This window comes from Zonotrichia leucophrys, chromosome 1A (assembly GCF_028769735.1).
Source record: "Zonotrichia leucophrys gambelii isolate GWCS_2022_RI chromosome 1A, RI_Zleu_2.0, whole genome shotgun sequence".
Lineage (NCBI taxonomy): Eukaryota > Metazoa > Chordata > Aves > Passeriformes > Passerellidae > Zonotrichia > Zonotrichia leucophrys.
Window position 1 is genome coordinate 28,350,535 of NC_088170.1, and position 27,590 is coordinate 28,378,124.

The following is a 27,590-nucleotide window of genomic DNA, read 5'->3' on the forward strand; positions in this document are numbered from 1 at the left end:
ATTCATTGAAAAATAACTTGTAGCATTGCCTTCAGGCCCATATACTAGAGATCTTTTATATCATCATGCATTTGTTTCAGTTTTGCAAAAAGTCATAAACAATGTACACTCTCATAAGCAGGAAATTCCTCTGTGTTTGCACCAGTTTCATAAATAACCTATTCTGTTCCAAGTATGATTATGATCTCAATTATTATTATTACCAGTATTTTAATTATTGCTCATTATTGATTATTAATAGATAATATTAAATTACTAGTAAACGTGTCTGAAGACACAATCACAGCTGATTTGAGGTCAGCTGGTGTAGCTCACATAACCTAAGCCAGCAATGTAGCTGCAGTCTCCCACTACAACCAAAGGCAAATCTGACCTGAAGTGACCTCCAGTGCTGTGTGTGACTCTCCCGACTGTTAAGGGACCCTGTGATGATCCTAATCCACAGAACTTCGTTAGGCACCTTACAATAAACGAGTTTGTAACCTGGCTAACCAGTCAACACCCAAGGCATACTTCTTTGCATGTTCCAGCTACCCCGCAGCAATGCTGCTCCAGCTGCTGACGCACAGATGTTTAAGGCCATCAGCAATGTTTGGTGGGTAAGGCAGCATACTCTATTAGACCAAGAGATGTAGCTGGAAAATAAAGCAAAACAAAATCTGTCTTTCATGTACAAAGAAACATGACACATTTTCATCCTTGACAAATACAGGAGATCCCTGAAAGAGTTCTATATGTCCTAACACTTTCATATTTTTTCCAGCGATAGCTCTTAGTCTAATAAATATTACCTTTCCTTACACACTTCATTTTCATTTACTACAGATAGAATAAGATTTTGCAAATGGATCCCTATATTTCAAGAATGGATTAGACTTAATAGATGAAAATTAGTTAGCAAGACTAACAGAGCACATTCACTTGACTTTAAAACTAAATCTAAAGTTGAAATACATATTCAGGAAATGAACACTTAAAAATAAAACTATTCACCTTTCTAAAAAATGCAAATGTAGTTTTTATGCAGTACTTTGAGGCTTTTGTTCCTCTTTACATAGCTTATTGAAACAACTAGTGAGAGGTGTAGACCTGTGTTCAAGAGGCCTGATTTCAACTTCTCCACAATGGGAGACGGTATATAGCAACTTTTTAACAAAAAACTCAGACAAGTTAAAAAGAAAAACATGAAAAAATTACAATCATATTTCTGGCTTCAATCCCTTTGGCTGTAAATGCTGCATTGGGACAAAATGATTGAGAGAAAATTCACAAGCAGGCAGTTGTTAAAAGTCAAAAGGAAATACAATAAGTTGGCAACTTTAATTCTTCTGAAACCTCCATGTATTCAAGCCCAAGTGTTTTATAATGGAGAATGTAGTTAAAAAATTACATTATAATATGTCTAACACTGACATTCACTTTGAATGGTGCTAGAATTTGCAAACCAGCTAGGCCAGATTACTGAGGATGTCACAGCTCTACAAGGAGCTGGAATCAGAATTATCCTTAAACTTTACATCCTGTGGCACTGTGGAAATGAATCCTAGTGGGTTTTATACAGCCATTTTAAAGCTTGTAAGAACACTGCCTCTAAACAACACACAACTCTGGAGACACAATTTCTACATGGCACTTCAGCAAAACTAGGTAGATAATTAGTGTTTCTATTCTGGCTGTTGAGCTATTATATTCATTTCATTCTTGGCCTATTGTCAACAACATTGAACATTACCAGTGTAAGACAGAGCAACAGCTGGAAGTTGTTTCCTTTGTCCTGCCTCGCCTTTTCTTACCTCGTCTTCCTCCCAGGTACACAGTTAATACACAGCTTTTTTGTTATAATGACCTAACCAAAATTGCAGTCGGATGGCTCCTACTTGTTCTCTGAATCTAACAGTTGCTAAAGGAACTGAAAACAACTCTGCCTTGGCACAGAAAGCCTTTTTCCCTTTCATCTGACCAGTGAACAACAAATTCAGATTCACATTTGCCATAGTGACATTGGAAAGGCAACTAATTCTTCATTTTCAAACATAAATAACAGCTGTTAAAAATGAGGGAAATCTTTGATTCTATTAGTAAAAAAATAGAGTTATCAGCGCTCTGATCTGAAGGGGAAATCTGCTCTGGTTTCTAACCCAAAAGCTGTAACATTATTTCTCATTTTACATTTCTTTCTCAGTCATACACAAATGTATTGCAAAGCATTTTTTATTGGATTCCATATTCAAATTTATGTTTACAGAAAAAAAAAAAAAAAAAAAAAAAAAAAAAAAAAAAATCCCAAACAGAACCATCCTCATTTCTGAGAGATGCAGGAAAGGTTGCTGTTCTGGGTCACCATCTTGTTAAAACAAAAAGAAACTGGAACAAATGCAAACTAGTTTTTATCTGACCATTTTTGTTTGGTTTTTTTTTTTCTTTTTCATATGCTGAATGCCAATTAGTGATTGGCATACTGTTTTCTATTTTCTGGAAGTGACAGTAAGTGAGTAACTATAGCTAATAAGAATTATCTTACTGAGATCATGTGTATCACTTCAGAAGTTACTCTGCTTAAATTTCACATGATTCTTCAACATATTTCTATTTTCTTGGGCACATGATAGAGCTTTATTAAAAAGGTTTCACAAAGTAAGACTAATCAGATGTCAAATGATCTAACAGAAATGCTATCATAAACATTTTTAAAGGACAAATACCGGGAGAATAGAAGGTTCTCGGGAGAATTACAGCACCTTCCAGTTTCTAAAGGGGCTTACAAGAGAGCTGGAGAAGGACTTTTTATAAAGGTAGGTAATGACAGGACAAGGTGGAAGGGATGTAAACTGAAAGAGGACAGATTTAAATTTTATATTAGGAAGACATTTTTTACTATGAAGGTGGTGAGACACTGGAACAGGTTGCCCAGGGAAGCTGTGGATGCCCCATCCCTAGAAGTGTTCAAGGCCAGTCTGGATGGGGCCTAGGGCAACATGGCCCAGCGAACAATATCCCTAACAAGGCAGAGGGTGCAAACTGGGTGATTTTTAATTATTTCTTTTTAACCAAAACTATCTTGTGATTTTATGATTGCAATGTCACAGACACAGCAGAAAAGAGTTGCTCTCTCCATGTTAGAGGGTGTATCCGACATATACCCAGATGACTGGGTATTCTTCTGGCTTTTAAATGCAACCATATTATCTTTAAATGTAGCATAGTCAATGTCATGTTAGCACTGCTGTCAGTGCAAAATATCACCCATCTTTCTCTGTCTCCTAGCAACTGCTTCCCACTTTTTTGCTTGCTGTCAAATTCTTTCTTCATTCTCTTCAGATCTGCAGCCCATACAGAGCTTTTTAAAAAACATTTGCACACTGGCATTGAATCACTTTCCCCCATGAACAGTCTACTGAATAAAAGTTCTTCTAGTTACCTGCTAATGAATTCAAAGATAGTGACCAAGCTGACACAAATAGGCTGATTTCGTTTGCAAGAATATTAAATATACTTTTCTGCCATTAATCTCAAGAGAAACAGTGGGTTTTTGCTTCTTAGCTAAAACAGTATCATCTGGTAGCTGCTTTCCACTGTGAAAATCAACTGGACACTTTTCTTACAACACTGACCAAAAACTGGGTTTGGAGAAGTTGCTTCTTTCTTCTTTCTAAATGCACATTTTAAAAGTTGAACCCAAAGTTTAAAGCAAAATAGGAAAAATGTCTGCAGGACAACAAACATGTTCAGATAGATATTAGAAGGCAAACAGAACTACAGAAAGGCACAAGTAACACAATATTTTTTCTGCCTTTTGTTCCTCCTGAATTGCACATAAGGACTATATATTTCCTGACCTACTCAATGTCTATTCTAACCATGAAGTTAACATGAGCTTCTATTTTTCATTCAGCTCTAATGATTTCTAGGAAATATTGTCTACACTTGCTCTTTTATTAACAATTCCATGCATATTTGTATATAATATCACAAAATATTTTGTAGTGCTGCCTTACATTAGTTCCACAACTATTCATAGCATGGAAAAAACCCTCAACAAAGGTATGATCTACTTAGCAGCAGTGAGAGAAGTGTTTGAGATCTGTAGCATTAAGAAGGACAGGGTGAATAACTGAAGGGAGTTATGCATGACTATGAATACTGCTGAAAATTTCACCTGACTTATAGAATAACAAAGGTTATAAGAAATGTTGAGTCAAAACTTCATATTGGTCCTAGCCCAAATCACTCCTAAGTTCCAATGTGTAAAACTTCACACTTTTTTAGCAATTCTTGTTGTCTTGGAGATATAACTTAACCTTACACTTGGGTAAAACAGTCACTGAATTTAACTTCTCACATGATGAATATTTAGAATAGCTAGCAGAACTGCCCCTGTGTTTAGGTTTTTTATTTATAAAAATGCTAGAATAATTAGATATACAAATATTTTTGAAAATATATATAGCTTCTGTCAAAATAAATTTCTAAATAATAATAACAACAATAATAATAGTAATAATAAAGAATACAGTTAGTGTGCTATCAATTTCATTTGGTGTGACACAATGAGATTTTTCTGAGGGACACATATAATGGTAAAAATTTCTAAAGTAAATTAAATCTGTCATTATCCTCATGCTCTAAAGTAAAAATTCTCACAAAATACATTAAAAGAGCAAAACCAGTCTGTGTAGACTTTTTTTGGCACTACTAAGATCTCTACTAGAAGATAATGGGCTAAGATTAAAAGCCCTACTCTTACCATTCCCTACTCACTAGAAGGTACCTGCTGGGTTCAGCCAAACAGGACTGGCTCTCTCTCGTGGGAAGATCATGGCAAGCTTTCATACTCCAGCCTTGTGGCATGTGGATAACGAGAGGGATCCTGAAGGAGCTGTCAGACTCTGAAAATACTGCAATGACAGCCATGTTTTCTCAGAATAATGCATTCACAGCTGTGATCTCTCTGTGGTGATCAGTCTTTTGGACAAATGGTAAAGGCAGAGCTCAGACTTCATGTAATAGATAGAAAGTCAATAGACTTTGAAATAAGTTAAGGTATCACTCCTGATTCTTTTTATACTTAAGCATACCTGCCTAGAAACTGATATATTTTATTTTTAACTTTCCAATCTCTTAGTAGGTTTCATTGCATCTTCTTATAGTAATGAGGAGGGTTTTGTAGTTCTTGTACTGTTCATGTAGCAATCCTTTCAATCCTTTCATGATCAGTCAAGTTTTGTGACAGAGCTTGTTACAATACATCAAGATGTTTTAGTGTAGGAAGTGAAAACATGAAAGCAAATTTGCATTTAGGAAGAATTTTAAGATTTTCTTCATACTTTTGTAAGTTTAAAGGGCAAAACTTCTCATGAAAATATTTTGTTCTGCTTTTCCAAGAATGTAGCAACTAGATTAATAGCTTTAGTGTCAACACTTTTTGTGAAGAAAAAAAATTAAAGAAAAATTTGCATTATTCATTTGCAAAGAATCATTATATATTTCCTGTGCCCTTTTGACAGTTTTTATTACTCTTTATCCATTAGCCTACTTCGGCTTTGTGAGCATTTTCTGATGGGGCACTATTTTACTTTGCTGTTACATCAGTGTATCATAAATCATGGTTTTTTGCCTCAGTTTTACTATGAGATTCTGTCTGCAGGTCTCCTCTGAGCACAGCAGCAGAGTCTGTGCAAGTGAAGCATTACCCAAATACAGGACGACAAAACATACATAAGTCAAAGGCAGTAGATTAATTCAGTGCACAAGATTACTTGATTACTTTGTCATGCCTTTCTCAGCTTTGCAAGGATCACAAGTCTGGGAGATTCCTGATGAATAGAAAACTCACAAATGTTTTGTCCTTCTTCATGAAATACAGGAGCTATCCTGGAATGACCCAGGAAATGTACGGAAGGTTATAGAGCAAATCCTCCAGGAAGCATTTTCAGGCACACAAAGGACAAGATGGTGATTGGGGAGAGCCAGTATGGCCTTGCCAAGGCAAAATGATATCTGGCCAACCTTGTTGCCTTGTGTGATGAGAGGACTGGCTCCATGGACGAGAGGAGAACAGACAATGTTTTTTGTCTTTACTGAGGTTTTCTGCAAGATCTTCAATTTATCCCTAGAGAAACTGGTGAGATGTGAATTGGTTAAAACAGATTCCATGGTGCATCAGAAACAGACTGGACTGTGAGGTTCAGAGATTTGTGATCAATGAGACAAAGCCTGTGTGGTGTCCCATTGCCACAAAATGCATAACCCATGAGGGAATGAGACAGGCTTCAGGAAAAGAAAGCAGTTTTGCAGAAAAGACCTAGTGGTGAAAAAGGCCAGCACACAGTTTGGTCAGTGGGTTGGAGAAAATTATTATTTCCCTCCAGACTTTTGAGGCCGCATTTGGTTTTTGGCTTTCTGGTAGAAAACATTGGCAGATTTCAATGAAGGCCCACCAAGCTGGCCATGAGCTGAAGCACAGAGCATATGAGGCAGGCTGAGAGAGCTTGGTCAAATTGGAGAAGGAAAAGTTTGTGGGAGATCTAATTGCTGTCTACAACCAGCTAACCAGAAGATGTGGAGGAAATAAAGCCAGATTCTTTTTGCAGATGCAGGAAGGGAAGACCTTGCAGGACAAGAGGAAACCAGTACAACACTCAACAACAGAAACTCCAGATAGGTATTATGGGAAAAAATTACAGTGAGGGTGGTGAAACACCAGAATAGGTTTTCTGCCTACAAATATTGAGAAGTTATTGGACAGGACCCTAAGCAACCTGAAACAGTTGGCCCTGCTTTGAGCAGGAGGTTGGGCCAGATGTCTCTGAGGAGCTCCAACCCACATTGTTCTACTGATCCCTGAAAAGCTTCAATGCATTTTTATAGGTGGATTGATATCTTCTTTCTGAAGAGTCTCAAACAAATCTAACTTATATAATTATTCTGTCACCATGCCGAATGTATGACTCACATGCCATAAAAAAATTTTAGCACATTTGGGTGCATGCAGTAATTTTTAATTTCATTATTTTTAAATAAAAATCACCATAATACTGACAATTTGTGAAAGCATTATATTATCAAGTATCTGGGTGATATATGCAACGTCTTTAATCCAATCCTTCCAGAGACAGTGAAACAAAACCAGGCATTTTTATGTAGGATTTGTCCTTGAAAATAATGTGTGCTGGTTTTATAACAAATTATTTAAAAATTATTTATTAAACTTTACTGGACTTATCTCAGATTGTTTTATAATAACATATAAATAGTATAGTTTATTTTTTTATAGTAAAAATATGATTTATTGCATCAAAATAAAAAAGGTTCCACACAAGGTAGACAGTATGTCAGAAAAAATAATTTTGACCAACCAATTTTAAAACTTGTTTTATAATGGAACAAATCATCTGTTAATATGATTGCAGATGGTTAACTTTTCTATCCTGAAAATTGTGATTACCACTGGGACGGGAATCAATTAGATACGTAAGACACCTACATTTGTCATTCCAAAATTTTTTAACATGCTGAATGCTGATTTTAATCTGTAACATTTAAAATAATGTAAGAATAGAATTTTCAACAATCTCAGTCAAATTTTTCAATAATGCAAGTCAAAACATTACATGTAGCTTGAATCTAATTCTTTACAATAGTTTTCAAAATGGGATGTAAAATAAACTGCATACTACCAAAATACTAAAACATTAATGAAAGAAAATGTGCAAGAGGTACACAACTGTTGAATAATCAGAATCAATTTCAAGTTTAGTTCTTACAGTTTCTCCTACTTATCCAACACAATGTCAAAAAGTATAAAAGCTGAAGAGTTCCCTACCCTAGTCTTATCAATATTTAAAGTGCTGGATAAAAAATCAAAGCTCAGAGCATAAACCCCATCAATCCTCAAAAGATCTTTTTAATAATGCAGGATTTTTAAAGTCTTAATGACATCCAAAAGATTATTACAGTGGCTAGAAGTCATTATATTTCCTTTTCTAGATTTTCTTTATAGATGCTTTCATGATATCTGAGTAGAACATATAACCCAAAAGATATATCTAAAGTTTTTATTTGGTCTAAGTTCCTTAGATTTATTCAACTTTGAAAACCTGATAGTTAACCTAGTATGACTCATAACCCACAGTGTCTCATCCTTTCATTACCAATGATATATATATTGTTATATAGCTACAGCTGCCTCATTCATTAAGTAAAGTCAACTTTCTGAGTATATTTCTGAAAGTTGAAGTTAAATTTGTTACTGTGAGACCATTAAACTGGTCCTGTACAATACAACTCATCTGTGCAAGTCAATGGTTTCAGATGCTGCTCTGCACAATGTCATCCCTGCTTACCCAACCATCTCAAACAAAGAAGCAACTCAGCAGCAGCAATGAGCAAATCAGCCAAAAGAGACCCCATAAGGAATGAGGTTCTTGGCTCATGAGCCCTGTTTCTCATGTGCTCCCTGCGCGTGGAGTTTTGAGGCACCCACCAATTCAGATACATCACCTTCCAAGCATACTGTTTCTAGATTTGAATTGGATTTCTGAATTTATGTACACAGTACTCAAGGTGATAATTCACAGTTGTACAAAGTTTCATTCATTTTGAATATAGTCTTTCCAGCACAGGAAAGATCCTCTTCATTAGCATGACTTGATGCAGTTATCATTGGTTTTTACCTTGATTCTGCAGGCCCTTCATCACCTCTGATAATGAAGAATGTACTAGTTACTTTAGGTTACGCCACTTGAAAAGTGATCACTCTCCTTACATAGCAAAGGCTAAAAAGATCTTTGAAATTTAGGAGGTTTTCCTCCCAAAAGTATCTAAGAGCCTTATGTTCTTAGCCCAAAAGTATCTAAGTTCCCTTATGTAGCTAGGAACATCTGATTCTATGTCTCTCTGTGTTTTTAAAATTTGAGATATACATACATTTTCATGGCCATAACTTAAAAACACATTTTTACACCAAATAAATCCCACAGGGTCATCTTTATTTAGTGTAAATAGAAGAAGCATGTCTGGTGGGGTGAGATTTGCTTATTTTGAAAAGTAATTTCTATTGTCTACAAAAGGTAGCTGCAGTGACCTCGAGTGCATTACAGCCATTGGCTATACCTTCTTACCATCCATATTTCTCTGGACACCTGTAAACTCTCTAAGTACAGGATTAATTCCAAGGAGCAACAAACTATACTGTTGCTCTGCTGCATCAAAAAGCACAATTAGGCAAGTTAAAGAGTGTATTCAGTAAGTTTTTTTACCATACTGTACCTTTTCATCCAAAGCCTTGTGGTGCTCAAACAGAGATTTCAGAGCTTTGAGGACCTCAACTTCACTGGAAACTCCTGAGGGAGACTGTGCTTGCCGTTTCACCACTGTCATCCTCAGGGATCTTTCGTGTCTTGAGACAAGGCACTCCAAATGCTCCAGTAACAGCTGTGGGATTTGAAATAAAAAGTTATTAATTTCTGGGCCCCTAAATGCCACAGAAACTCTAACTACAAAGTGCATGATACCAAACAGCAGTCTTCCTGGCAACTTCATTGTAGGAGAGATTGCTGGAACTATTAGCAATGTTTCATCTTTCTAAAGTAGATGGAATAAGTGGAAAAATAGAATACCCACTCATGATTTCACCTACAACTCTGCTATGAAAAGCAAGAACAACAAATCATTAAGCATAGGGTCACTATTTTACTAAATTAATTAGATATTTACATATCATTTGTGATAGTAATTGATGATTATTGACAGCCAAATAAGCAAAGACAGTCTAAAGAATCATGCAAAAATATTAAATAAATTTACAATTAATTCAGCCTAACTGTAATATATTTTCAATTTATCTTGAAAGGAGCTTAACAAAATATGTAGTAGTGAACAGTATATTCTACTAGATTTTTAAACAATTCATTAGAACTGTCACAGCTAATGGTGCTTGTCACTAGCACATCCTTCAAAATATTGTCTCTGTTGTATTGAAAAATCAACAATAAAAATCAGAGAAGTCCATAAAAATCTGTGAAATAGACCATAAATAACATATTGTAAACACATTTTATATTATTTGTCTATTTTCATAGGGCTACCCAATTGCTGTTTTTAGTACCTGAACATTAAAGAGACTTGGTTAGCTGTAAGGTTAAATCAGGGTAGCTAAATTCATGAATCAGAATGCATGTTAAATGTATTGCAATTACAATAAACAATTATATCCAACTCATCGAACTGGAAATCTGAAAGTTACATGGACAATTGTTTAATATTTCTCCTTTGACGTGGGCCTTAATATAGCTACTATACATTTATTTATCTGTTATCCATGGTTATTCTCAGTTACATAATGGTTTTTATTCTTACATGAATTTCTAGACATAGTAGTATGTTGATAATAAGTCAGATTAAGAATGATTATGGTTAGGTGTCATCTTTGTTTAAAACATAGTTCTCGTGTCTGGATTTGAACCTGGTTATTATGCTACAATATATTCTTCACAAAAAGTAGTGGAGGAATATGTGAACAATGTTAATAAAATAATAGTTATAATGACTCCCTGCAATTCAAGAAAGGAGCATAATTTCTGAATCCAACTCATGCCCTGTATTTATCAAATGCAAATGAACAAGAAATTCAAAAACTTTCTCATCCCTGAAGTGCTAACAGCAGACATAGGTAGATTTTTAATTATTTGAGGAAGTCCAAAGTAGCACACAAATTTGAGGAGACCTCTTAATGATAGAGCCATCAAGAATTCAGTGTGGGGCTGTGGGAAGTTTGCAAATTAAATGAGATCAGAAAATTTTCCAAATATTTACAGAATATTTCTGCTCATAGTAGTACTTAAACAATTAACTCTATCTACAGATAGAACTGAATTGCTGAATTTTGGTCTAAATTCTTGTATCGTCATGGCTTTTCTAGGTCATTCAGTTTACCTTAGGGGAAAGCTGGAGGAAAGTAAGTCAACAGCTGATTTCTAATTCTTCAGCCTACTCTCTACCCTGTCTCTTGAAAGAGTCTGTGAAGGTGCAGTATTTCCTTCTCTGTGCAGCCTAACCCTGACCCACTCCATAACCCTGGGGTAGGCAGAATCTGACTCTAATCCACTCTGTGCACTTAGATTTCCCCACAGTCATTTCCACCTCCTGGCTGATTCTGTTAGAGCCTGGCTTGTCCTGATCAGTTCTCTTTATGCAGAAAGCTTCACTGCATCATAGCTACATCTGGAGGAGTCTAAATCCAGCCAAAAGGCTACAGATTTCTGAAGAAATTGGAAAGAAAGGGAAGACATTGTTTCACAGTTGACTTTTTAGTACGGCCATTCCTTCCATAGGTCTGTAGTTGTCTAATGCTCAAACTTACACCCAGTAAACCAGTTCAGAGTAACAAAACCTTAAAAGCTAAAAAACCTCTTTTCTGGCCTAACTGAGCACATTTATCATATATGGTGTCCTACTACCCTAAAAGACTTATCTTGCAGACAAATGCTGTGATGATCAGCGATGTCTGAGAGCCTGTATGCAAGACTTAGCTGAAAAGGGAAATGGAAAAATCTGGTTTAAGAGGGAAGAAAAGTGATGGTGACATGGAAATATTGACATGGAAAAATATTAATGACAGAAGGAATTACACATAATCTATAGCAAAGAGATAAATAAGGCACACACAAAAATCCTCCTAACATGCATCCAGAAGCTCATTATGAATTGGTTCACACTGACAATCCCAACAGGGAATGTGAAGTCAGCATGGACAGAAGACAAGAAACTTTCTAAGCAAAGGAGATCAAAGAGAGTGATGAAGAGACAAAACAAGTTAAACAATGTTTTCAAGTATAAGAATTGAGCAGAGTGGTGGGAACTCAGAATTTCTAATGGGGTGACTGTGGAGGAGTTTGCTGTTTGAGATGAACAGTACAGCACTCCAGCCTTTTGCAGAGCTACCAATAACATATTTAGGTTACCTTACTGCCATGTCAGAAACATGCATAATACATAATACTAAACCAGTGACAATCACCCATTTAACGTACACAACAGCTAAGCTTGTTTTTAGCTGAGAAGTATCATTTCAGACTAAAAAAAGACATATTCCAATGTCTGCATACATTTCATAGTTGTTACATAAATCAAGTGCAAAATGCTGTTGCCTATTTTGCTGTATACAGACTGTCACAGCTGTGTCAAAAGACCCATAGAGAACTAAAGCAGTGCTTCTGAACATTTCATATCTTTTCTTTCTGTTCCTATTTACTCAAGCATTTGCAGTCACTCATTCTTCTGGAAGCTACTTCTGAACACTGGAATCTTCCTTACCATCAGCTCTAGGAACGCTCAGAAGGCATGCTAACATAGGTTTCTCATTTGTAAAAGTTTCTTATTTTTGCTTTTCAACAAAAATAATCTTGATTTCTTCATAAATTCTGTGAGCATTGTTAACTGCAAAACTAGCTGAACAGAGAATATTATTAACCAGGTCTCTTAGTGAAACATCACTCTCAGTTCTGCTGAAAGGGAAAAAACCTAAGGGGGTAGGACATCTGACAGCGACTGAGAACCTGATAGCAAAGCCTTGCCCCCTGCTCTGATGAAATGCTGGATTCACAGAATAATAGAATTGTTTAGGCTGGAAAAAACTAAGATCATCAAGTCCAAACATTAACCCAGCACTTCCAAGTCCTCCACTAAACAAAGTACCCAAGCGCCACATCTACACATCTTTTTAATACCTCCAGGGATGGCAACCCTACCATTTCCCTGGAGCAGCAGGGCAGCCTGTTCCAATGCTGGATCCAGTCACCAAGATAATCTTCTAAGTGAAGAAATTTTCCCTAACACTTAACCTAAACTTCCCTTGGTGTAACTTGAGGACATTTCCTTTTGTGCTATCACTTGTTACCTGACAAGGGAGAAGGGCCTGACCCCCACCTGACCTACAGCTGTAGAGAGTGATAAGGTCTCCCCTGAGCCTCCTTCTCTCCAGGCTAAACACCCCCAGCTCCCTCATCTGCTCCTTGTAAGATTTGTGCTTCAGACCCTTCACCAGTTTTGTTGCCCTACTTTGGACATATAACAATACCTGCTGTTTTATTTAATTTTACCCAATAAAATTATACTAAAAAAGGGGGTAGTTATATTAAAAAAGATCTTCCCTGCTTCCCTGGCAAGTGGAAATGTCAACAACACTGACAGAATGATGAAGTGTCTCAGGGCTACAATGATGGGGGAAGGGAATGTAAACATAAAAGATTGACATTGAAGATGATGGTGTGTCCAACCAATGATTAACTCTGAAGGCAATCACAATATCTTGTGGGCACGCTGAGGACTTTCCTCCCCATATGTAGTTCAAGAATTAATATTCCAAATACTTGCGAGAACAGCACAAGATATTCTCACTGAAATAACATTGTAACAACAATGGTAATTCATTTAAACGACAAAAGAATTGTTAGAAACAGCTTTAGGGTTTTCAGTAAGTTGCAGCTAAACTCTGGCATTAACAGTGATCATGGGCTGCTGAGCATTTTCTGCTCCCTCACACTGTCAAACTGTTGCAGTTGTCAAGCACTCAGAGGGACAGGCAGCTTGCAGAGAAAAGAAGATGAAGATCAAGAGCAGCAGGTAGGACAGAATCACCCACGCATCAATGCCATGCTTCTCCTACTGGAAAGCATAAGCTTGACAATGAATTATGAAATAATCTGACAAGTGAGTTTTATGCTGGGCAAATTTTAGGATGCTCAAGATGCCGTGATGATAATTGTATCTTATGTAAATAGGATCACTTCTGGAACTCTAGGCTTTTTATAAGCATAAAAAAATACAAAAATAATAATTTAAAGACTGAAAAGTGCTCTAGTACATATTTTTTGAATGAACTTAGCATCTTTAAAGTGTTCACAAGAACTAAATGAACATGAAAGGAGAAAATTTTTAGAATATGCCCAGCATCCTGTATTTCTCAAATCACCTATAAAGCAATCATGAAAGTGGTTAATTTCTGTTAAACAGAAATGCATGGTTAGAATCAATGGTACAAACTACATTGGTGTACATTATCACTTACTCTGCTCTACTACACCATACCATCATGACTACATGGACACTGATTTATCTATAGAAAATGAAAGAACACTCATTTTAAACACTCATTTTAAGAAATGATGTCTCAATAAGTTGAAATTAGAGTGACTCAGTAGAGTTTGCTATTACAGGACCTGGATTTTAATCAATATAAAATATTTTATCTTAACTTTCATTATTTTTGAAACATTTGTTTTTAGAAAAAGTTCACAGCAGGATAACAAATGGAGACATTAAAGAATCAGCAGATGGTAATGGCAAGAAAAGGAGAATCATGAATAATTAAAGAAGAAAACTTAAGAAGAAAACATAAAAGAAAAGACTTTTACTGAAATGAGACAGACTTAGCTTAAGGTATTACTTAGAGGAATGAAGTAACCCTCTAAGAAGACAATTCTCTATTGAGGTTCAGCTTAGAATTTCTCACCAGCACAGGAAAAACTGAATTTTCTTTCAGTCTATATTTAGAATTCACATTGTTCAGTGAATCTCCATCTCTGGTGTGAGCAGAAAAGACAAGTAAAATAAGCAGACATGGTGTTGAAGACTATCTCTAAAATCAGTCACAAAATCAATGATTTTCTTCAGCATTGTTCCACAGTGATGGAAACCACTTTTCACCTGTGGTCAAGAGGTGTGACCTCCAACAGCTGCACTGGTTAATCAACAGTGAAAATTTTTCTGTGAAAAAATAAAGTTGCAGCCCAACTACTGCAGTGTGTCCCATGTCTGTCCTTCCACACAGAAACCAAAATGCAAGCAACCTAAAACCTTAAGAAATCACACATATGTGAAACCAAGGTTTCACCAAAGAAAATGTAATGATTAAGTAATGACAAAGTAATAGGAAGAAAATGGGTTTTATAAGAATAATGAATAGAAATATAATAGCTATTATGCAACACAGATTACCTGAGAACATATAGATATAAAAAACCATATAGTTATTGAATTACTATATTACATTTACAATCTGTTGTTACACTACTTTCTGACAGAAGCTCTTTTTTTAAAAGAAGAGACATATGAATCTACAAGATAGTTAATAATGTTGATCCAATGATATATACTGTTACTTATATTATTGAATTAATGTTTTGCCATTTGAAGAACTTCAGGAGACAGACATTCTTATTTTCACGTGTACAGTGTTTTAGACTGTAAGAATTCCTCATGTTTAAAAAAGAAATAGAGTACTTGATTTATTTTCAGCACCTATGGAACTGGTTTAATTAAAAGGACCTATGAGAAAACAAGCTAAAATAGGTAAAACCACACTACAAAAAATATATTTTTAGAGTTTCTCAATACAGTAGAAGGGAATTTGAATCATAGAATATAGGGTTAAGTCCTGATCTGCAGGTATAATGAGACTGCAGTGCATAATTGAAGATGTTTCATAAACCCTTCAATAAGGAATAGGGACAATAAAATATGAATAAAATTAGATCTAAATCAGCCTTGTTCACTTTAATAAGTATTTAATCTCCTAGGGCATGGAGCAAAAGAGAGTTAATGACACTCTGTTAATGCTGTTTCATTTATGTACACAGGTATAATTCTTTTTGTTTCAAAACTGTTAGAAGTAAAATATTTCAGACCAATTAGAGTAAAAAATTTATGCTTTATGTAAAAAGCACATGTATGTGTCTGGCACTTTTTTGTTGTTGTAGGGAAAAATCCATAATCAGATTAATCAATAGCAGTAGCATATCATATTTTTTTCAGCTACCAAACCAATCCCCAAATTTTCTCATAATAGTACTCGGATCTAACAAGGTAGTCCCATGCATTTTTTTCTACTTTTAAAGAATACAAACTAAGACAAAAATAGTTTCATTTTAATTTAAACAGCCAAAGTAGTGTTATTTTATAATTTCCATTAAATAACATACGAGATCACACTGACTCATCCTCCAGCTTCAGAAAAGAGGCAATCCTTCTACATGCTATATGTGATCATTCTATCTAGAGAATATCCAGGTAAATAAGTGTAAGAATTTCTATTGAGGCACACTTGTATCTGTTTTCCAAGTCCCACAGAAAGGTCTTCCAGAGAGAACCTGCCTGGCTGCCCGTCAGCAAGGCCACACAATCAGCGCTCCTACACTTTCTACTCTGCCTCGTGCATTGATAAATTGAGTTGCCAGCTTCGTTCTTAACATGAAAATATTTCTACTGTAATATGTCAGAAAAAGTTAATTATCATATGAAGCAAAAATATACATTCAACTTCAAACGCCTAAGAATGCTGCTAGAAGGATTGAGTAGAAACTTGATTAAATACCGGGGTAAGGTTTAGTTTCTGGTATTTTGGCTGAGATTGGAAGTGTATGTGTCCCAAAGAATGTAATTCCACCATGATCTCTCTCTAATACATGTTACCATCAAGGTCTACTACTACAGCTTGGGAAAGTGATTTCCCACTACTACAGAGTGGGAAATCAGGATGTGAAATCAATTTTGTGTTTTTTTGTTCATGTGATGAGCAAAAACTGTGTGAGGCTGTTGCCAGAAAATAAAGAAACACATAGGTGGGGGTCTAGAGTAAGTAAAATACTGCCAGTTAGACAAAATTGAAAATGTAAAGGGGACGTGGAGGGCTGGTGTGCACTCAGGACCTGACAAAATTGCCACTTTCATTCCTTTCTGCTGATATTCAGTTTGAAGCAGGACAAATCAGACAGTATCATTTTGCTGTTACCTCTAGGAGATAAAAGGTTGGATTTAAAAAATCCAAAAGCTTCGATTGGTAACTGATCATTTTCACATAAAAGCAGCAGGAAGTGCTACTTGGAACAAAGTGGCTGTCATGAGTAGTTCCACTATGGGTGGTTATGCATGAGTGTGTCCTGAGGGGTCAGGTTAGTCTCACTAATGCAGCCAAGCTAGGGCTGGCTTAAGTGTGACCATTAGATCAATGTAAAAGATGCATTATGTATACATGAGAGAAGACATTTAATTTTCTTACTGTGAAACTGTATCAGTGGTTCTCCAAATATTATTATTTTATTAGAATCCTTGCTAAACCAACAGAAAAAATATGGAGCAATTTTTTTCCCCACAAAATATTAATGCTGTTTTGCACCAATTACGCCATAAATTTCAGTTTGCTTAAGTGCCTCTTTATAGGCAATGCCTTCCCAACGAGTGCTGCTGGAAATCTCATCACTAGCACATCACTGAGGCTGTGTTGGAAACAACAGTTTTGCATCTAAAATACTCATCTTTCCCTACCAAAGGAGCATCCCTATAGAAGACAGCATGAGTATTACAGCTAACTCAGGGATATGCTGTAGTATATGGCAGCTTAACGCCTGGCAAGAACATAAATATGACATGATGGGGTAATAACTTATTAATGAAAATGCTAGGTCAGGGTAAGGCATGTCTCTGCATTTTTTCTATCTCCTTCCCCATTAATATTAGGACTCTGTCTTGCCCTGGTTTGCTGTAACATCTGCATTCCCTGTATATTTTCATAGCCTAAACATTTTGATCTCTAGCTTCATCCTCATTTTGAAAACACACTGTTGGCATTTACTAATTTTATCTGCAAGGACTTGCAAGGATTATAACACTGTAACTCCCATTTGTTGATATTAGCTCTCCTGGAAAACCTCTTACGGATTTTTCCTTTACATAGCACAAGAAACATTGGAATGGATGATCTTTAAGCTTCTTGCCCGGCAAAAAAACTGCCTATGACAGAGATCAGTCTGATTTAGGAGATGACTTGCAGTTGAGTCATCTTTCTTTTCTCTCACAGTTCTCTGACAAGACTATCTTAGGCTACTAGGCTGTTTTGGAATTTTTGCTAGTCTGCACTGCTTATATCAGACCCACATAGATATTGGTGCACTGCAGTTTTAACAAATTAAGCTGGTGTTCAGTGGGCTTTTGAGTGAAATGGATAAAGTATTTTTTTATTAAATACAAAAATAATACACATGTAGGAGTTACTGATAATTTAAGCACCTATAGAAAGTCTTCAGAGTTTTCTTCAGCTGACATGATTTGCCAAACCTGGAAAATGCAGTGCAATTCCTACATGTTTCTCAAAATTAACTAATTAATTAATGGGAGAAAAAGTAGGTCTCACCTATACCTCCTGTAAGATTTTCCAAACCATCACCTCTAAGAACTTTGTGAACAGAGGTAGATGGGTAAACTTTGCTTCTTTGTAGGCATCCATTTCATCTGTCCTCCCTTGAATTTCTAAACTCTATGGCACTCTATGGTGCTGGGAAGAAAAAGCAGGGAGAAAGGCCCTCTCTCAGGTCTTTTGGCATATATACCGTTAGATTCTCTTCAAAATGCAAACTAGATGACAAAGAAGAGATATTAGCAGAGCACCCAAAGTATTATTATTAGCTTATTAAGAATAAGAAAATGGGAAAAGTTACACAGATCACAGAACAAAATATGGATATTAGAAGTCATCCTTGGTGTTCAGCCTCTGAGATCTATTTTGCATATTCACTACCAGCCTGACTCCCACCTGATCTGGGACTACTCCATCTCTTTTCTCACACCTTTCCACAAACACTATAAAGTCTCCTCTGCTACCCTCTAGACAAATTCTGCTTTTGCCCAGACAATTTTACATGCAATTTTTTTATTCTGAAAACAATTCTGTCCATCATTTGAGAATTTTCAGAAGGTGCTGTATCATATATTCTTGTTCCTGGACAGAATAGTATTTCTGATTGAAGCAGAACATGATAAATTTCAGGACTGAATCTTTTTCCCCCTCAGTTGACATTTTCTTCAAGGGTTACGAGGCTGCATGTAGAATAAACAACAGACTGCCTGTGGTAGGTGTGGCAGCCTTCATCTCATCCTTATTCAGATTAAATCCAAGGCACAAGGCAAAACTTGTTGTAACCTTGCCTTTTGCCTTGCTAAGAGATGAGGATATGTGCAGGCCAGTCAGGCTTGGAAGGCTGCATGAATCCCCTGCTTTAAAAGACATTTAAACTGAATGATCTTACCATGTTACATATTAAATCTCCTGTAATTGTAACTGTTTGCAATATATCTAGCTAACTCACTCATTTCCATCAGGACTGTAGCATGGTAGATATGTCCTGCAACTTAGAATCTTCTTTACTCATGAAAATGCTGGATTTTTTGTCTTCTTATTCATAGAAATTAAGTTCTAGATTTGTATGTAAGTTTAAACACACATGATATCCAGAAAAGGTCTGCTATGTACTTACTCTTGTGTTGTTTCTTTCAGCTTTTAGTTCTGAAATCTCTTCCTCTTTTTCAAGCAGCTGTTCCCTGCATGCATTTAATTCTTTAGTCAGTGCAGCAAATTCCTGTAGAATAAAATGATATAGGACGTTACTCAAGATGTAAACACTAGGATAATCAAATCCATGTGCATTATAGAGTTTGAGGATTTAAATAATATTTAGACATCATCAACACAATCTAAAATAGCATATGTAAGCTTCAGCGACTACTAAAATAATTTCAAGTCTAGACATAGCTAATAAAAGGTAACTACTGATTTAAGTTTAGAAACAAAAGAAGATTCAAAATGATGGCAACATCTCCCATACCTAAGCTATCAGAAGCTATCACACCAGAAGGAGAACAGAACTGGCCAATTTCATACCAACAGAGACACCACACTTCACACATAAGGAGGTTCAACTCAACATACCCACTGAGGAGCATTCCTGCCACTCCGTAGGGCAGCCTTTCCAACATGGCATGTGAGAAGAAAGTTAAGGTATTCACTAACCAAAATCTACCTAATATTAAATTAACATAAGTACTATATGAGCTGTGAAAAAAATATTCTTGATATTGAAGTTAACCATTAAAATGTATTCAGCCGTTATACTGAAAGGCTGTGAAGACTCAGAACAATAGTTTTTGGTTGGAATGAATTTTCTACGAATTCACAACATAAAATGAAACTGAATTTTAAGCTGCTCCTGATGTTAAGTTTTATGAATGCAACTAATAGGTATTCTGAAAAACATCTTTTACTTGTCAAAACTACTATTAAAATGTCTTGAATTGCTGTAACTCTTCAACAATATACATAAATTTTTCTCTGTACAAAGGGCAAATGTAGAGTTGTCATTAATTTTAATGGGGAAAAGGTTTTACTCCATATTGTTTATTTTGACAGACATAAGATATACTAAGCTCTAGCGGCAAATTTTATCCTTTATAGTAAAAAGATGCTACATATCTCACAGATACAGTAAGGTAAAGGATGAAAAGCCTTTAAAATTTGTTCTCATGTTTTGAGAAAAAAAATGTCTTGAACAGCATTGCTGTTTAACAAAGATGCATACATATTTTTAAATACAAAGTTAATTTTTATTTTACCAGAACAGTCAGTGCATAGGAGCCCACCAGCCCATAAGTAAGCAGTTAAACTGCACTCCAAGAGAAAGCAGTTAAAAAAAAACCCAAAAAACAAACATGTCCAGGTGGTTTATCTTCTGAGCCAGTAGGATGAAGCTGAGACTAAATCTACTTATTTAAGACAAAAGCTAGTGATGATCTCAAAGGGGCTTAGTTTGCTGCTTCTCCTCAAGTTACAGAAAGCAGCTTTTATCTGAAATAAATAGGTGTTCGACAGAACTTTCATGGGTATTCCTAGTCCCATTCTGTTACAGTCAAGATTTTATATAGTTAACAGGATATGGTAATATATGTTAAAAGTTATTCAAATAAATTTCAAGTTCTATTCTGAAAACATGTAACTAAGAGTGCTTTTTTTTTTCCCTATTTTTCAGCAGCCAGAACTGCAAGCACGGCAGACCTCCATGCAAATTCCATGATAAGAAGGAGAATGTTGTTCTGATATCCTCAATGGATTTTGTTTTAGACACTGGCTATAGATTACATGAACTATACAATGAAGTTTTGTGTCCTACCTTCTAATCAGTATTTGCTTTTCACATCCTAGTGGTCAGGTACATTTAAGGTTACACAGTACATTTTGATGTCAAAACCCTTAGCTTAGCTTTGAAAATGAGATTTATATTGTAACACTCTTCCCTTCCTTTTCAAAAGTATCATTAAAACTTCTGCCTGTAGGTCTTGAACTAGGATTCAGAAACTACCAGTCCAGCAGTGTTATTCTGTACAGATTTTTTAGAAAATCTCCTGTACTAAAGGTTGCAAGTAATGAACTGAACAAAAAAAAATCATAGTTAATAAAAAGCTAATGATCTCCACTCACATTGACTGAGAATTCTGAAGCACAAAACCACACACACACACATATTTCTCTACAGTCCTTCAGGGTGGAGCTCTTGTTGCTAATTTACACAAGATTAGTGTCCATAATACTTTCAGAGTCTCACAGAATAAACTTTCAGTGAAATCCATAGAGTATGTTGTTGTGTTTATGTTTTATCATTTCTTGGTATTGTTTCAGCTGGAATTAAAATAGATACTTTGGCATATGCTTGGGCATCCGGATGGGTGACAGGTGGTGGAAAGGATAACAAATGTCATCTGTGACTTACAGTTTGAGCTCTAAACTACAGTAAGGCAAACCAGTCTGGTAACATGCATTTGCTGCTTTCTTTGTGAGTAAAAAAAGACATGTTTATCAAATTGCATATCTTTGTTGTGCCAAGGTGAGCCTGTTTCCAGTACAATCTCTAATGCTTTGGTTCATATAATCTCAAATAACAAAGGAATGAAATTCCTACTAGTTTGCTGAGCAGCATGGAGTCTATTCTTAGGGTAATCTTGTCTGGTCATCAGGGTAAGTTTTCCTTGCTTTTAATCAAATCATTACTCAAAATTCTGCTCCCAGAGAGTCTCCTACCTAATATAATGTGGTTTCAGCCTTCAAATACCTTCAGTTCATATTCACAACATCTATTAGCATTTACTTTAGCTGGGCTACCTGTGTCCACTGTTTTAGACTTTGCTACTTGAATGGTCAACCTTGTCCTTTCAAGCCTATAATTATTCAGTTGTTGCTGCTGCTCTCTGAAATTTCTCTGTGCTTTTGACATAACTGCAGTGTAAGCACGTACAACAAGCAGTCACCTATTTATGTGTCTGGAACTCAAGTGGCCAACTTCATCTGAAATACTAGAGACTGTTCATTCATCAAGAGCTTGGAATTCTCTGAGTTGAATGATGGCAGAAAGAGGCTTTATTCCTTCTGTTTATATCAGAAGCCTTTTACAGGGAAAGTCTCAAAGTAAATGGAGTTTTCCCCAGAGCTTTACAAGTTATTATTTCTCTCACATCTGTTTTCATAAATTAATAACTAGGATAACACCTCACAACTTTCAAATAATACTTCCAAAACGATATGTAAAACTTATTTTTAAAATATTTTATCCAAGATATCCCAACAGGCAATGCTCCAGGAAACATTTTTTTCCCCCCACAGGTTCTATGCCAAGCAAAGCATATTTTTGTTTTAACATAACACCCAGTTATGTAATAAATGACATGTGATGATAATGACCTCTGCTCATGCAATTCCCTCGTATAAATATACAGGGATCAAGGGAATACTGTCATCTGGAATTACTGTTTGCAGCATAAATCTTGCATGGTCAGTGACCACGACAGTCAGTCATACTTTGGGAGCCCTGAAGGTAATATCTGTTGCATAACTAATAGGAGTTGACAGGCACAACTGCACTCTTAAAGCTCATATAGAAGCTATATGGCAGTAAAGCTAATTAAGAACTGAACTGAATTAAAATTCTATGAAAATTATCCAGTTGATAGCACTGGCTTTATAGTATACCATGACATCAAGATGTTTGCAATTTTTTCAAGATAAATAACCTGAGAATGAGCATTGTTTTCCTCATCTGAATAAACATAATCTCAGAGCCTGTCTTAACTGCAGCTTGTCTTTTTCTCTTAACACTCGACCTATGAAATTAAGCCTTGAAAACTAATTCAACAGAAACCTGTAGTCACGAAAAGGACCACTAAGAGTTACCAATAAGCAAAACTCAAGGACTTCCCTGGTGAAGCAGCTGAAATACAGTTTGAGCAGAGGCTGGAGGGTGCCTGAGAAAGCAGGATGCCATCAGGACAGGAAGGCTGGCAGCACTGCCAGATGTGCTGGCAGCAGGACTGGGCAGGGGAGGCATCCCACATCTCTCTTTCCATTAAATTTCTGCCTCTAGGGGCTGGTTCAAGAAATCCTGCTCTCATTGCTTGTTGTTCCCAGGAAAAGCCTGCAAGGTTTATTTTCTATGACCAAATACACATAAACATACATAACTTGTCTCCAAGTTGAGGGTATGCCACAGAAATTATGAGAACTTGTATCTCTGATTCTTAACTGTTCAGAATATGATCCAGTCCAAATTGAGCTGAAATGAAAACACAGTCTCTCATCATCATCCCCACAAAAAATACTGAAATAAAATTGAAATTTTGTGACAGTAACTTAAAAAAAACCCCCTAAATTAAAAACACATAAAATTCAGTTTTGGAGACAGTGAGGAGATTCAGCTTAAAATCTCCTCCTCTGGATTTTTCATCATTAAATCACAGCTCATTTCAGGAATGAATGAGTGAACTAATATCTGCACGGAAGAAGAATGGTAGGGGTTTATAATTTCTATTTTACATTCAACACAAGCTATGTCAACCAATTTGCTTTCCTAAATATTTAGATGCAATTCATTTAGCAGAAATCACTATCTACTACAATTACCTCTTTTAACATTTTATATAGTAAGTTTTCATCCAATCTGTTGGGGGCAGGGGGGAGGAAAAAAGATATCTTCTTTCTTAATATTCTGTCACTGGATATGTTCTTGGAAATTCTCCATGCCTTTTAAATGACCAAGGATTTATTTTAGCAATTTTGGCAGAACACAGACTTCATCCTTGCTGACTCTTATTAACAGAGCAAAGTACAAAAAAAATCTGAACATAATTCACTATTTATCTTCTTGCTACAGAGAAGTCATAATAAATATTCCTTGATTCTAAAATAGGTTGAATGAAAGATTTTCCCCATCCCTAATAGTGTTCAAGGCCAGGCTGGATGGGGCTTACAGAAACCTGGGCTACAGAAATGGGGGCTTACAGAAACCTGCCCATGAAACTAAATGATCTTTAAAGTCTCTTCCAATTCAGGTCACTGAATGATTCCATGATTCTCTGTTTTAAACATATGTGTTTGGTGTCAGTTGTCTAAAATGTTCATTGTTACATTACTGCTCAAAATGAGAGTTCATTTGCACATAAATTTTAGGTTGGACATGTACCCTGAAATACTGCATTATACCAGGACCTGGGTAAAAAAAAATGGAAATCTGTTTGGACCTCAGGACTAAAATTTTGATCTATTAATATGAAAAAGCAAAACTTTCAAAACCGTAGAATAGTCTCTGAATTAATCCCTTAAAAATATCAGAGTCGTTTACACTGTGATGTTTGTGTAGTGTTTTCTGTATTTCTCCACAAATAAATGTAAGAAAAACTGATTTAGTCTCTGTTTTTCATATTTTTAGGCACTGGAATTATTTTTTTAACCACCCCTTCAAAAAAATTAGCTGCCATATGATGTGGGTTGGCCACATCACGTTGAACTACTTTGGCTTTAATATGAACTGAGTGTTACTGTGACTCGCTTACACAGATAAGGAGTAATTCTTCTTCACAGGCATTGGCTCTTCCAGTGGTTCTTCCAGAAACATTAATTGTGCTTCAAGTTATTAAGGATTTACCAGCACTGGTTTAGGTTGCTTAGGGGTCTGCAATCTAAAATGTGGGAAGTAGGCTTAAGTGTCACAACCTGAGAGTTCCCTGAATTGACAAAGGAAGACAAAGAGTGGCACCTGGGGAGGTATAGAGTGGATTTTAGGAAAAAGCTAAGCAGGGAAGGGGTGGAATCAACGTTGCTGCAAGTGTTTGAAAAACATGTGAATGTGGATCTTAGGGACATGATTCAGTGGTGGAACTGGCAGTGTAGGGTTAACAACCGGACTCAATGATTTTAGAGTCTTTTCCAACCACTTCTTGTTTATTCTAAGATGACAACAAGATTTCTGTTAGGTGAGAGAGAGAACTGAGTCTCCTGTTTTCAGCTAGGGTAGAATTAATTTCTTCCCAGGAGCTGTTAGAGTGCTGTGTTTGGGATTTGGAATGAGGATGGTGTTGATAACATGCTGATGTTTTAATTTTTGGCTAAATTTTGTTAATCGTAAGTCAAGGACCCATATTTTTCCTTTTCTCATGCTCTGCCAGTGAAGAGGTAAACCAAAGAAACTGGGGAGGAGCACAGCTGGGACAGGTGACCTGAACTGACCAAAGAGACACCACAGAATGTCATGCCCAGTATACAAACTGGTGGGAGCTGCTGAAAGGGTGCCTGATCCTGATCTGGGTTCAGGAAGGGGAGCCTGGCACTCTTCAGAGGGAGGTGAGCACCTGCATTGTGCATCACTTGTTTTCTTCACATTCTTATTCTTACTCTCACTCTTATTCTTATTCCTTTTCTTATTCTCATTCACCATTAGTATTGTATTTTAGATTCACTTATTAAACTGTTCTTGTTCAACAAACATTTTTTACTTCAATTCTCCCCATTCCACCAGGGTGGAGGGATGACAGAGGGGAGGTTGAGTGAGTGGATCTGTGGTGTTTCACCTCCAGCTGGGCTGAAAACCATGACATTCAGTAACACTGTGGACTTGAGACCCCACTTTTAATGTTTTTTGTTTTCAGAAATGTGGGCAGTGACTGAAGGTTTGAAATGTGTAGCCATTTACCCACACAGAAGCACACAGTCAGCGCTCTTGGAAGAAAGTGAAACATTTCAGAGGCTCAGAGCCCATGTAAACATCTATAAGAATTAATAATTCCAATACATTCACTGAACATAAAATTGGGCAAATGCAGAACTGTTACATTAGCTTTTCATCAAGAAGAATTCCTTCCTTAAATAGTCAGTTGAATCGACATCAGATTCTGAGCTAAGTCTTGCAAATATTTCCTTATTCAGACATCCCCTTCTGGGTAGAGGAAATCATTTCAGGCTATAGTCTCTCTGTGCATGGCCTGATACTGTGAATAAGTAATTTACTATGATGACTGTGTTCCCAGAGTAAGATAGAAATGCTTTTTTGAGTAAAAAGAAAAACACTCAGATACCTTTTCAGTACCTGAAAAACAAACCCCACAAAAAAGCCCCAAAAACTTATTTCTAGAAAAGAACTCAAAATAGTAATAGAGAACTGAGGATTCTGCCAAATAAGTTTATGTATTTGATTAAGATAATTCAAACTTATTGATATGGATATAAACATTTTAGTGTTGCTTTGTGACCTATGTAACCTGACTTTTATAGAAATGTCACCTAAATCCATTAGCTGCATCATGTTATTTCATGATGTTTTAGAACAAGAGTACCACAGTACTCAAAATTATATTTCAAAATTCAATCAGAAAGAAGCTTTAAAATGCATCTGCTTACACGTTAGTTGAAGTGACAGCCATTCTAGATAATGGGAAATTCAAAGGTAATGGGAAGAACATACCCCTGTCAGGACTTCTGATGTAATCTGCCTAATTTTTGCTACTACATCTCATAAATATTAATTCCATCAGATTTTTGAAGTCTAAGAGAATCTCCACAGCAACATGAGTATTATGGCAATGGCTCAGATTCTGGCAATGATTTTCCCACACAGGATTACTTCAGGAAGAAATATGACACTGGAGACAGAAGATATGGGCACAAATATGCCATGGTAGTTTTCACTTGAATCTAAGACAATAATAATATGAATAAAATTAATATGGTTTTAGCAATATAAACACAAAGATGGATCCATGTATCACTCTCTAATCAGTGCCACACAGTCAAACACAAAACTATTTTCCATTATTTCCCAAGTTTGCCATGTAAAATTGTAAATTTTAAAATTTACAATTTTGCATGACACCAGCTAAACCTATTTTAGAAACAAGGAATATCTATTATTTTGATCTGTTAAAATAGTTACAGTAACAATAAAGCAGAAGAAAAAGGGGGGAAAAAAGGCATAAATCAGATTTTTTCTTTTTTAATCTAGAATTTCCTGTTTTCTATGAGACTCTTCAGATTATAAGAGATGTAAATTGGAAAAAGCTTACGAAACTGTCTCAAGCACAAGACAGAAGATGACAAAAGTTCACCTTATTTATTTGTAATCCCTAGTATCAGGCTAAAGCCTGATAAAAGCTTTAGGCTTCAAAGGACTTGACAGCCTCCACCCCTCAAAAAAAGCAGATACATTATAATTATAAAAATATAGCTTTTTAATACTTTTTAATATTTTCTTATAACATAGCCAATCCAATTATACCATTCTCCCGTAAACAACATGGAACTTAAAGGCTTTTTTATTTCCCTGTAAGAAAGGTAGATTGAAAATTTAAAGGTCTCTTGTCTTGCAGATCACGTAAACTAGATTGGTTTGGTTTGGAACAGATATCACAGTGAATGACACACCCTGCTACTTTCAAATAACACTAATTGTGTCTTT

The 27,590-nt window shown here is 36.0% G+C and overlaps 1 protein-coding gene across 7 annotated transcripts in view; it reads right to left on the reverse strand.

Annotated features, from left to right (window-relative positions):
• The window catches only part of PPFIA2 (PTPRF interacting protein alpha 2), a 288,804-nt gene that overhangs the window by 95,153 nt on the left and 166,061 nt on the right, over positions 1-27,590 (reverse strand). For all 7 annotated transcript variants that reach the window (XM_064702003.1, XM_064702001.1, XM_064702002.1 and 4 more), the window contains 2 exons: positions 19,305-19,406; positions 9,268-9,432 (listed from right to left, as the gene is read on the reverse strand). In XM_064702003.1, the coding sequence (XP_064558073.1) occupies positions 9,268-9,432; positions 19,305-19,406 (267 nt within the window). The remainder of the gene's footprint in view (positions 1-9,267; positions 9,433-19,304; positions 19,407-27,590) is intronic.